Source organism: Scyliorhinus canicula, chromosome 9 (genome assembly GCF_902713615.1).
Source record: "Scyliorhinus canicula chromosome 9, sScyCan1.1, whole genome shotgun sequence".
Taxonomy (NCBI): Eukaryota; Metazoa; Chordata; class Chondrichthyes; order Carcharhiniformes; family Scyliorhinidae; genus Scyliorhinus; species Scyliorhinus canicula.
Window position 1 is genome coordinate 148,613,265 of NC_052154.1, and position 13,285 is coordinate 148,626,549.

At 43.0% G+C, this 13,285-nt stretch overlaps 1 protein-coding gene across 5 annotated transcripts in view; it reads left to right on the forward strand.

The window, feature by feature from the left end:
• Positions 1-13,285, forward strand: part of hipk3a (homeodomain interacting protein kinase 3a) — a 278,159-nt gene that overhangs the window by 248,372 nt on the left and 16,502 nt on the right. For all 5 annotated transcript variants that reach the window (XM_038807891.1, XM_038807892.1, XM_038807894.1 and 2 more), the window contains 3 exons: positions 813-937; positions 3,018-3,185; positions 9,559-9,861. In XM_038807891.1, coding sequence (XP_038663819.1) covers positions 813-937; positions 3,018-3,185; positions 9,559-9,861 — 596 coding nt within the window. The remainder of the gene's footprint in view (positions 1-812; positions 938-3,017; positions 3,186-9,558; positions 9,862-13,285) is intronic.

Below are 13,285 nucleotides of genomic sequence, written 5' to 3' on the forward strand. Positions count from 1 at the left end.
GGACCAGCTATATGAATACTATGGCTACAAAAGGAGGTCAGAGGCTGGGAATTCTGCAGTGGACAACTCACTCTCTGATTCTCCAAAGTCAATTACAAGGCACAAGTCAGGAATGTGATGGAATACTCCCCAGTTGCTTGAATGAGTGCAGCTCCAACAATACTCAAAACGATCGGCACAATCCTGAACAAAACAGCCCGTTTGGTTGACATCCACATCCTTCAACATCCACTCCCTCCAACACCTCTGCACAGTGGTAGCAGTATGTACCATCTACAAGATACACCTCAGCAACTCACTACGGCTCCTTCGACTGCAACTTCCAAACCCTCTACCACCTCGAAGGAAAAAGGTAACAAATGCATAGAAGCAGCGCCATCTTAAATTTCTCCTACAAGCCACAAATCATCCCGATGTGGAACTATATCGTTGCCCCTTCACTGTCGCTGTGCGCCTTCTAAATAACACTCTGGTTGTGCCTTTACGTGGACTGCGGCGGTTCAAGAAGGCAGCTCACCACAACCTTCTCGGGAGCGATTAGGGACTGGTAATAAATGTTGGCCTGGCCAGCATCTCCTGAAAGATTTTTTTAAAAATCTTTCCCACTTAAAGATGCTCCTTAAAATCTACCTCCTTAACCAAACATTTTAGTCACCTGCCTTAATATACCTTTACATGTTGGTGTCAAAGTTTAAATGATAATGCTCTTGTGAAATGCCTTGGTCATTTTGCTATGTTGAAGATGTATTATTATGCCATTTGCAGCTGCTGTAGTTTTGAATGTATGAAAAGCTGTGTTTTTATTGTTATAGGCATGGACGAGTCGAAACCAGCAGTTACTGGTCCCGACCTGGCAGCAAGTAACAGCTATAGCGTCCTCCACTACATCACTGCCATCCGATACTGTGGCAGGTCCACAGAGACTGGGCGACTGGGGGTATGTAAGATGCCAAGTACAAGAAACTAGTGAGAAGGAGTTTGGGGTAGCAAAGCGGTTTGTCCTGCATTCTCACTATGCTGAAAATACAGGAATATAGGAGCAGGAGTAAACTATTGAGCCTTTTGAGCCTATTCCACCATTTAACCAGGGTTGCGAATTATCTTAACTCCATTTACCCAGTTTAGTTCTGTAACCCTTCATACCCTTTCCCAACAAAAATTGTCAACATCAAGGGCGGCACAGTTGCCAGCATTATCTCACAGCACCAGGGAACCGGGTTCAATTCTGGCCTTGGGTGACTGTGTGGAGTTTGCACGTTCTCTCCGTGTCTGTGAGAGTTTCCTCCGGGTGCTCCGGCTTCCTTCCACAGTCCAAAGATGTGCAGATTAGGTAGATTGGCCATGCTAAATTTTCCCTTCGTGTCCAACGGTTAGGTGGGGGATTGGGCCTATGTAACCTGTTCTTTCGGAGGGTTGGTGCAGACTCAATGGGCCGAATGGCCCCTGCACTGCAGGGATCTATAATTCTATCAGTTGATATTTTCGATTGAGACGCCAAACTCAGCAGCTTTTTCGGGGGAGAGTTCCAGATTTCCACTGCCCTTTATGTAAAGAAGTGTTTCCTTCTTTTGTCTGAATGACCTAGCTCTAATTTTAAGTTTATGCCCACTTGCTCTGGAATGCAACCAGTAGGAATCATTTCACTCCATACATCCAATTTAATTCCTGAACACCTCAATTAGATTAACCCTATACTTCTAAATTCCAGGCAATACAAATGAGTGAATCCCACCCAAAGGACCCAAAATCGGGGGAGAGTTCCAGATTTCCACTGCCCTTTATGTAAAGAAGTGTTTCCTTCTTTTGTCTGAATGACCTAGCTCTAATTTTAAGTTTATGCCCACTTGCTCTGGAATGCAACCAGTAGGAATCATTTCACTCCATACATCCAATTTAATTCCTGAACACCTCAATTAGATTAACCCTATACTTCTAAATTCCAGGCAATACAAATGAGTGAATCCCACCCAAAGGACCCAAAAGTCAGTGTTTTGGAGCTGATTGCCTTACCGGGACAGAGAATCCCAATTCATGGTCAACTGTCAAATAGCTAAAACGTGTCAGTGAGTTCACATTCTGCTGTACCCTGTGCTATGGTGGGGGTTACAGGATACCAGGCATTATCTCCACAGTTCAGCAATCGCAAACAGCAGAGGACCAATCAACCCCATCTCTCAGCAGCATGTGGAATCTGAACAGTGTTTAGCAGCAGTGCATGAGTATGTTGCATCATGTTGCACTTTACTGTTTGAGGTCACTGTGTAAAGTTGGGTTTTGGTGTAATTGATGGGATTAGAGTAACTCGAGGGGCACTATTTGCCCCAGAATACTTAACAATGATAAAGGTAGCACACCCCAGACTGGTTTATGTATCATCCCCTGGATGGACTTTTGAGGTCAGCTTGGGGTAAACAAATATTGCAGCCGTTCGCTTCCTGTTGATTTAACTTGTCTGTTCATTGCAGTTTTATTATCTTTCATAAAAGCAATCTGCTAAAATTAATGTCACCTAGCATTTACCATGAACAATATCCGTAAGTAAGCATTTTATACACTGTTGTGAGATTCCTTTCTCCCTACTTAAACTTTCCCTTCTACTTCTCCCTTAATCTTTCTTGCTTTCTATCTCATTCTCTCTTCCTACTTTCTCTCTGTCACTCTTTCTCTCAATAACACTTCCTGCGTATGGCTCTGTTACCCTTTTTCTTTCTCTCATTTTGTGCTGTATTCTTCTAATTTAGATCAAAAGGACTAGAAATAGAATATTATCCATTCATTCATATTCTAGTCATTGTCCTTTAATGTTGCCAATATAACTCGATGAGCTCTTGAGCATTGGCATGGCTAACGTTACTGTCTCCCCTGTTGAAATATAGGTTTGAAGCCATTCACATTCTTAGATACGAAGAACTATTGTCCCAATGCGTTGTGTGCGTTCAATCTCTAGGTTTGTCAAGCCAGTATGTGTGATTCCTTGTGCCTATGCTTGACCAATCTGTTTCCTTCTTTCCCCACAGGAAAGTCCATGTCCCTGGCAGCCATTACAGTTCCATATTGCCGCAGCATCTTTTAACCAACCAAATGGCACTTTCAGCCGCGAATCCCATCAGTGTGGGAATAGCCCAGGTGATCTGGGCTCAGCCCTCTGCAGCTAACCGGAAGAGAAATAAGCACTGTCAGAAGAGGTCAGTGATGGGCAGGCTTTCAATGGCAAAGGATAACCTCAACCTGTAATCAGGTTTCCAGGCTTTAGTAAAAGGCCATTAGTGTAAGACTGTTGCCAATACATCCGCCAGGGAATGCAGGAGAAACTTTTACCCAGACAGTGGTTAGAATGTGGAAATTGCTATCACAAGGAGTGATTGAGGCATTTAAAGAGAAGCTGGATAAGAACATGCGAGAGAAAGAAGTATAAGGATATGATGATAGAGTTAAACGAAATAAGGTATGAGGAGGCTGGTGTGGGGCAAAAGTACTGGCATGGACCTGTGCTGCGTTGAAAATTCTCCTTTTCAAATGCAACTCATTTTTTTGAAAAATGAAATGAAAATCGCTTATTGTCACGAGTAGGCTTCAATGAAGTTAATGAAGTTTAAAGTCTGCATCAGCACACATATGTTTATTGCTGAAAAAAGAGACATACTGCCAAGGCTTTCATCTTGTAGTCATCAGAACAGAGACAAGAATACCAAATTGCAAAGGGAGCAACAGTTCACTCCCTTTGAAACTTGGTATTCGTGCTCCTGTCCTAAAGAGTGCAAGACAAAAAGCTTTCTCATCATGGCACTTTTTCAGCAGTACTTGAGTCCTGTACTACCAAACGACTAAATTTATATGATATATATAACATATGTTGCTTAAATATAGTGGAATTTATTGAAAAACAGCCCATCAATGCCTTGCTTCGTATTAGTTTGACGGCAGCTAATATAAACAGGTTAAAATTCTGTGGTATTGCTTGTAATATGATAGAGGGTCATTGAATGAGGATTCTACAGTGCAATAGTAAAAGTAAGTAAAGTCCCAGATGACCATAGGCTGCTCTCCCCTTTTGAGAGGGAGGGCTGAATGGTGGGGATTTAACCTGAGAATCCCCACACCTCATGCCCGGGACAATGTTGAGAAGGTGGAACCTGCATGAATAACCCCAGCCGGTACGGGAATTGAACCCATGCTGTTTGCCTTGCTCTCCACGACAAACTCACTGTCCAGCCAACTGAGCTAAACCGGCAATCAATTAGAAATCACTAAATGATGAAAACATCCACATTTACACTATTAGTCTCACTGTTAAAACCTTTGCAAAAGCCACACTTTATTGAAGGAGGTGTAACTGAGTTTATAAACCGAAACTAACTTCAGAATTAATGCTAAACAGCCTTACTGATCTGGAAAATTAATCTGATATTTGTGGAATGCTAGATTTTTCCAATATAGAATAAACTCTATATATAGAATCCCTGCCTACAGAAGGAGGCCCATCAAGTCTGCACCAACGCTCTGAAAAAGCAACCTACCCAGTCTCCCGCTCTTTCGCTACAACTTCGTAACCCCACTTAACCCGCACATCCCTGGGCACTAAGGAACAATTTGGCATCCACCTAACCTGCACATCTTTGGTCTTTGGGAGGAAAGTGGAGCCCCAGAGAGAACTCACGCAGACATGGGGAGAACATACAAATTCAACGCTTGTAACCCCAGGCCGGAATTGAACCCAGCCATGCTAACCACTTTGCCATCCATGTTTAAAATACTTTTTTCAAAAGTTTGTTCATGGCACTTCAGCTTCTACCTTAATTCCATATGCATGTCCGAATCATTTATTTCACGATCTGAAAACATTTAACCAAAAGTAATGTTCAATCAGTGCATTTTGCTTCCTGGTCTGCTGCCTTTAAGAATACTTCAGTTTATTGGCTGTTCGATGTCAATGTTGATGGGCGCCTGGAGATCTCCTTGATTTGGCACCAGATTCCAACTGACATTGGGAAAGGGGGACTCCATGCCACAGAGATCACTAGAATTTTGCAGGCAGCTTTCCTTGAGCTCACCAGTGTGTACTGCTGGCTCTGAAATTCAGGCCAGTGTCTAATTCCCACGCCAGCAAGTCCCGGGGCTAACAGGGTCCTGATTGGAGGATATTTGTTGTTTCTGCAAAGGTTTGTCTGCAGATAATTAATTTTGTCTGTGATGGTTGGCCCTGTTTCTGTCTCAAGGTCCGAAGAAGTCAAGAGGAAACAAATGGCTCCCGTCTTTTAAAAAAAAAAAAAATCATATCTCTTTAATTAACTGATACCAAACAATATGACCTATGTTATCACAAAAGCTCTGCACCGACGATTACTTTCAAATCCTCTCAGTCTACAAGGCTGGCATTGGAGGACACTGACATTCTACCGCTGTTTTTAAAAAGGGAGCAAGGGATAGGCCGAGTAATTACAAGTCAGTCAGCCTAAACCCATTGGTCAAATTATTGGAAACAAGGGGCCTCACGGTAGCATGGTGGTTAGCATCAATGCTTCACAGCTCCAGGGTCCCAGGTTCGATTCCCGGCTGGGTCACTGTCTGTGTGGAGTCTGCACGTCCTCCCCGTGTGCGCGTGGGTTTCCTGCGGGTGCTCCGGTTTCCTCCCACAGTCCAAAGATGTGCGGGTTAGGTGGATTGGCCATGCTAAATTGCCCGTAGTGTAAGGATAATGGGGGGATTGTTGGGTTACGGGTATACAGGTTACGTGGGTTTAAGTGGGGTGATCATTGTTCGGCACAACATCGAGGGCCGAAGGGCCTGTTCTGTGCTGTACTGTTCTATGTTCTATGTAATTCTGAGGGGCAGCATTAATTGCCATTTCGAAAGATAAAGATTAATCAAGGACAGTCGGCATGGATTTGTTAAAGGAAGTCAGTTTCTGACAATATGCAGAGCTTTGGGAAAAAAGCAGGGGAATGGTACTAAACCATGATACTTGTCTAGAGAGTCAATGCAAACACAATGGGCCAAATGGCCTCCTTCTGCACTGTGATTGGATTGGATATTTTGAGTAGTAACAAGGAGGAGCAATGAGGGGCAGCACATTGGATGTAGTTTAGATGAATTTTAGGAAGGCTTTTTTGCAAGGTCCAATATGGAAAACTAGTCTGGAAATCAAAAGCCCATGGAATGCAAATGAAACTGAAACCAAAACTGACTTAGTGGCAGGAAGCAAGGGTTATGTTTAATGTGTGCTTTTGTGACTGGAACACTGTTTCTATGGGGTTGCACAGGGCTTGGTATTCGTTGCCTTTCTTTCCATGGTATATATCAAGGATTCAGACCTAAATGTGGTGGCAAGATTAAGAAGTTTGTAGACGATATAAAAATTGGTTGGGTAATTGCTAGGCAGAAAGCTGTAGACTGCAGGTTGATGTCGATGTCTAGTAAGGTGGGCAGGAAAGTGGCAAATGGAATTCAATCCAGAAATTTTGGCAGATTGGATCCAAAATTGGCTTAGGAACAGGAGACAGAGGGTAATGGTCAAAGGTTGTTTTTGTGACTGGAAGCCTGTTTCCTAGGGTTCGGTGCTGAGTCCTTTGCTGTTTGTAGTGAACATTAATGATCTGGATGTGAATGTAGGAGGTATGATCAGCAAGTTTTCAGATGACACAAAAATTGGTGGTGTGGCAAATAATGAGGAGAAAAGCTCTAGATTACAGGATGATTTAGATGGGCTGGTTAGATGGGCATAACAGTGGCAAATGGAATTTAACCCTGAAAAGTGTGAAGTTATGCATTTTGGGAGGACCAACAAGGCAAGGGAATATACAATGAATGGTAGGACCCTAGGAAGTACAGAGGATCAGGAAGACCTTAGTGTCCATAGATTTCTGAAGATGGTAGGACAGGTAGATAAGGTGGTTATGAAGACCTATGTGGCATACTTGTCTTTATTAACCGAGGCACAAAATATAAAGCAGAGAGGTTGTGATGGAGCTGTATAAAATGTTGGGGCGCTATGTGCAATTCTGCCTGCTACACTATAGGAAGGAAGCGATTGCACGAGAGGGGGTGCAAAGGAGATTCACCAGGATGTTGCCTGGCCTTAAGCATTTTAGCTATCCGGAGAGCCTGTATAGGCTGGGGTTGTTTTCTTTTGAAGCAGAGAGGCTGAGGGATGACCTGATTGAGGTGTATAAAATTATGAGGGGCATAGATAGGGTGGACAGGAAGGAATATTTCCCTTTAGTGAAGAGGCCAATAACCAGTGGGCATAGATTGAAGGAAATGGGCAGGAGGTTTATAGAAGATGTGAGGGGAAAGCTTTATAGAGGGTGATGGGAATCTGGAACTCACTGCCTGAAAGGGGGTAGCGGCAGGAACCCTCACAAATTTAAGAAGTATTTAGGTGAATACTTGAAATGCCATAGCATACAAGGCTACGGGCCAAGTGTTGGAAAATGGGATTTGAGTAAATAGGTGCTTGATGGCCAGCACAGACATGATGGGCTGAAAGGCCTGTTTCCAAGCTGTAAAATGTCTATGACTCTAAAAGTGTGAAGTAATGCATTTGGGGAGGGCAAACAAGGCAAAGGAATATGCAATAAATGGTAGGATACTGAGAAGTGTAGAGGCCCAGTGTGTAGACGCCAACAGACTTCAATAAGAAGTCTTACAACACCAGGTTAAAGTCCAACAGGTTTGTTTCGAATCATCAGCTTTTGGAGCGCAGCTTCTTCCTCAGGTGAATGCTGCACTCCGAAAGCTAGTGATTCAAAACAAACCTGTTGGACTTTAACCTGGTGTTGTAAGACTTCTCACTGTGCCCACCCCAGTCCAACACTGGCATCTCCACATAACAGATTTCAGGATAGCAGAGCGGGTAGCTGAGACGATTATGAAGGCACATAAGATCTTCCCTTTATTAGCTGAGATATATTATAAGAGCAGAGAGGTTATGCTAGTGTTGTAAAAACATTAATTAGGCCACTATATGCAGAGTTATGTATTCTGGTCACTAAGTTACAGGAAGCAGATGATCACACTTGGGTTACAGAGGAGACTTGTGAGAATGTTACCAGGGTCTGAGAATTTTAACCATGAGGAAAGATTTGAATGGCTGGTTTTGGTTTCTTTGGAACAGGTGAGGAGGCTGAGGGGAGATTTAATTGAGGTGTATAAAATTATAAGGAAACCTAGATAGTGGATAGGAAGAACCTATTTTCCTCAGCAGAAAAGACAGTAACCAGGAGCCATAAATTTAAAGTAATTGGAAGAAGGATTAGAGGGGCGTTGAGATATATTTTCATCACGTGTGTGGTGGGAGTCTGGAATTCACTGTCTGAAAGGGTGATCAAGGCTGAAACTCTCATTGCATTTAAAAGGTACTTAGATATGCACCTGAAGTACTGTAACCTGCAGTGCTGTAGACCAAGCTTATTTTACATCTGTCACAAATATGAAGGGCCAAATAGCCGCGTCCTGTTTTAGAAACCTTTATGATATGATTTTCTAAACAATATGAGCTTTCCTCGAGGTCAGTTCATAGCAGTTCGGTGAATCAACTTGCCTTCATTGGCACCTCTCAAAGAAAGTACTTCAGTTCAAACTTGAAACAGTGCTGAGCCTGGGGGTGTTCGTTGCACGGGCTGGAATATCGAACGCCAAATTAGCCCAAACTGAAGTGTTTGTACCCACTTAAAATGTGTCAGAATTCAATCACAAAATTATACAGCACTGGAAGAGATCATTTGGTCCATTGTGTCTATGCTGACTCTTTGAAAGAGCTATCTAATTAGTCTCATTCCCTTTGCTGTTTCCCCATGGTGTTTCCTTTACAAATATTTATCCAAATCCTTTTTTATTACTATTCCGTCTGCTCCCACCGTTCTTTCAGGTAATGCATACTAAAGTCAATGTGTTAAAACATTCTCCCCACCTCCACTCTGGTGATTTTGCAAGTTACCTTAACTCCATGTCCTCTGATTACCATCCCACCTGCCAGTGGGATGTTTCCCTAGTTATCCTTATCAAAACAGTTCATTATTTTAACATTTCTATTAAATTGCCCCTTAACCTCTTTGTTCTGAGTAGAAGAATCCCAGCTTCTCTGATCTCGGCACCCTCTCTGAGGTCTTGGCTTCCTTCCTGAAGTGCGGTACCCAGAATTGGTTGCAATATAAGACATTCCAATCTGTAACTATCTTGCAATTGTATCTCCACTGTATATGCTGTGATTGTAATTTGCCTCCACTTCACCTGATGAAGGAGCAGCGCTCCGAAAGCTTGTGATTTTAAATAAACCTGTTGGACTTTAACTTGGTGTTCTGAGACTTTTTACTCTGCCCACACCAGTCCAGAAACGGCATCTCCACATCATGGATACAATATGCCAGCAGGGGCCTAACTGATTCATAAAGATGCATTTGTAGTCTATTTATAAAGTCCATGAAGTTGTGGAAGATAAAGGGATCACACTGCAAACGCCTCAATGTTTGCGAAGAATACAGATATATGTTGGTGTGCTCAGGTGGACACAACCCCTTCAACGTGTACTCACCCTTGCTCTATTTTATTGTTTCCTGGCAGGAGCAATACATCACACTACAACAACCTGCAGGACTCTGCGCCACTGTCTCCAAAGATCACCAACAGTCCAAAGACCGGCGAGTCAGAAGTCTGCCCAGCAGCAGAGGACAATCATAGTGGGAAGGATGGGGAGGGCTGTGGCCTCCAGTGCTCAGTCGGGCAGGACCTGGACGGCAACTTGATCGCCAACAAGCAACGCCAGACCATCATTATTGCTGATTCCCCAAGCCCTGCCGCAAGTGTCATCACCATCAGCAGTGACACGGATGATGAGGAGGCTTCCCAGAGCCACTCACCAGAAGAGTGAGTTTTTCGTTTCAAACAATCTGTGCCTCAGCTTCAATGTGCACTCATAACATTAGAAACAGGAGAATGAGGCAATTCAGTTCCTCAAAAGTGTTTCTGCCATTCAGTTGGACCACTGATCTATTTACCAGCATTTGCTGTCCATCCTTCAACCCCCCTTAGCTAAGAAAAATCTAACAATGCAAGTTTTAATAAAATCCAATTGGTCTGCAACCTTTGGGGAACGGTTTTCCAGATTTCCACTGGCATATGTGTGGGGTAAAGTGCTTCCTGATTTTACTCCTGAGTGGGCAAGCTCTGATTTTAAAATGATCTCCCCTTGTTCTGGTTTCTCCCGAAAGTAAATAGTTTCTACCATATCAACTTATCAAATTCCATTAACCTTTTACACACCTCGATTAGATTGCAAAATCATAGAGCACAGAGGATGGCCATTTGGCTCATTGTGCCTGTGCTGCAATTTGAAAGAACTATCCAATTAGTTTCATTCTCCTTGCTCTTTCTCCAATAGCCCTACGCATTTGCAAGATTCCACCTTTCAGTGTTATTCAAATTTTGGACAGCGTTCAACCCCACTGTGAATAATATTTTCAGTTGCCGGACTTCGACAAATGGTTGTCATTTGCGAATCGTTCTCCATCAGACCGCAAGAGTTAAATTGTCGTTGTGAAGATGATATTGTCTGCCACCCTGTGGTTTAAAAATATAAAACCACAATAATTAACCCATCTCCTCTCCCCAGTATAGGCAGACACTCAAAGCTTCTGTACACAATTAAAGGCTAAACCGAGGCCAGGTCACCATTCAGGGACAGAGACCTGCTGTGTCTTTCTTGTTAAATGGCCCTTTGTTTTACTGATTGTGATTCGGAGAGTTGAAAGCCACAGTTTGTTCCATATGGGACCCTGCATTGCTGTGCATCCTTCAGCCCCCCTTAGCTAAGAAAAATCTATAGGGCAGCACGGTGGCCTAGTGGTTAGCACAACTGCCTCACGGCGCTGAGGTCCCAGGTTCGATCCCGGCTCTGGGTCACTGTCCGTGTGGAGTTTGCATATTCTCCCCGTGTCTGCGTGGGTTTCGCCCCCACAACCCAAAAATGTGCAGAGTAGGTGGATTGGCCACACTAAATTGCCCCTTAATTGGAAAAAATAATTGGGTAATCTAAATTTATAAAAAAAAAGCGAAGAAAAATCTAACAATGCAAGTTTTAATAAAATCCAATTGGTCTGCAACCTTTGGGGAACGGTTTTCCAGATTTCCACTGGCATATGTGTGGGGTAAAGTGCTTCCTGATTTTACTCCTGAGTGGGCAAGCTCTGATTTTAAAATGATCTCCCACCAGAAAACTCACTTTCCCTTATCATTTATGTTACTCATTCTTACTCAAATGTTGTTGATCTGGAGAAACGAACATGTTGTTTGTCATGATATTTGAGCCTGAATTTAGCTTACAACTCCACATCAGCTCCATCGCCAAGACCTACTTCCATCTCTCAACACTGCCTGTCACTGCCCCTGCCTTAACTCATCTGCTGCTGAAACATGTCACTCCAAGAGTCGACTATACCACAGCTCTCCTTGCTATCTTCTCATCTTCCACTTTCCAAATACTTGACCTTATCCAAATGTCTGCTGTCCATGTGTTAACTCACCAAACCCCATTAACCCATATCCCCTGTGCTCACTAACCCACATTGGCTCCCAGACCAGCAAAACATTGATTTTAAAATGTTCACTGTTTTCAAATCCCTGGGTGACCTCCTTGTCTCATTGTCCCCCTCAGTTTCTATCTTTCCAAACATGTTTCTTTACTATATCCTTCTCCATCTTCTGTTACTGAGCAGGATCTGTTTCAGCTCTGTGAAGTGCCTTGTGATAGATGCTATGTTTAAAGTTTGATAAAAAATATAAGTTGCTGTTGTTGCCTCCATCACAATGTAGCTTAGTTGTGAGGAGCCTAATAATTGTTTTCAACCACTCATACTTGATGCAATTTACGATAAGAGTCCATTTCACTTATTTAATCCCATGCGAGAAACATCTGCAAAATTTCTCTCTCCCCAAGGCATTACTCTATTCCTCTCCTCTGCCTGCCAATCATGAACTCTGCTAGCTGTGTTTCACAAATTACACATTCTTGACCTCTGAACGTAAGAGCCATTGTATTCCATAAAGCTTTAGATCATATCTGTCTATATTTATCTCTGTATTTTCTGTTATGAACTAAGACCCCAGTTTGAATCCCATCCAGGCAGATTGGTTAAAATTCTCTCACTCTCTATTTCTCTCGTATAAGTTCCAAGTATCTAATGAATTTGGAGAATTTCAATCAAATTTACTGGACTTGCATTAATAGGATAAATTTGCTAAGAGAGCTGTTTTGGAGAATTATGTGTCTTTATATTGCAGTGTAAAGAGGCACCTCCCAAGAGATGACTTGCTGAATTTCGCAGCACAGAAAACAGCCCATCATTATTGCACTCTACTTAGAAATAACTGTTGACTGAATTACGTTGACTGAATTGCTGTAAAGTATCTACCAGGGCCCAGTCAGTAACTTTCTGGCTTCTGAGTCAGAAGACGTATGAGACAAGCCCCACTCCAGGAAGTTGAGCATGGAACCTAGATTGACCCTCCCAAGTGTAGTGCTGGGGGAGTACTGCATATTAAATTTGAAACCCCATTTGTGCTCTCAGGTAAAACTTGCATTTGAAATGGTATAGCTAAGGTTCACTAAATTGGCACCTGGGATGAGTGAGTTGACCTCTGATAAGAGACTGAGTAAATTAGACTTTTATCCTTTGGAGCTTAAAAGAATGAGAGGCAGCATGGTTGCACAGTGGTTTTGACTACTGCCTCACAGCGCCAGGGACTTGGTTCAATTCCAGCCTTGGGTGACTGTCTGTGTGATGTTTGCATGTTCTCCCCTTATCTGCGTGGGTTTCTTCTGGGTTCTCCGGTTTCCTCCCACAGTCCAAAGGTATGCAGGTTCGATGGATTGGCCATGCTAAATTTCCCCTTCGTGTCCAAAGGATGGGTGTGGTTACCAGGATAGAATTATAGAATTTACAGTGCAGAAGGAGGCCATTCAAGCCATTGAGTTTGCACCGACCTTTAGAAAGAGCACCTTACTTAAGCCCACACCACCACCCTGTCCCCGTAAACTGGCAACCTCACCTAACCAGAGGAAACACACACAGACAGAGGGGGAAAGTGAAGACTCCACATAGACAGTCACCCTAGGCCAGAATTGAACTCTGGTTGCTGGAGCTGTGAGGCAACAGTGCTTTTTTTTTTTTTTTTGTTTTTTTTATAAATTTAGATTACCCAATTATTTTTTCCAATTAAGGGGCAATTTAGCGTGGCCAATCCACCTACTCTGCACATTTTTGGGTTGTGGGGGCGAAACCCACGCAGACAC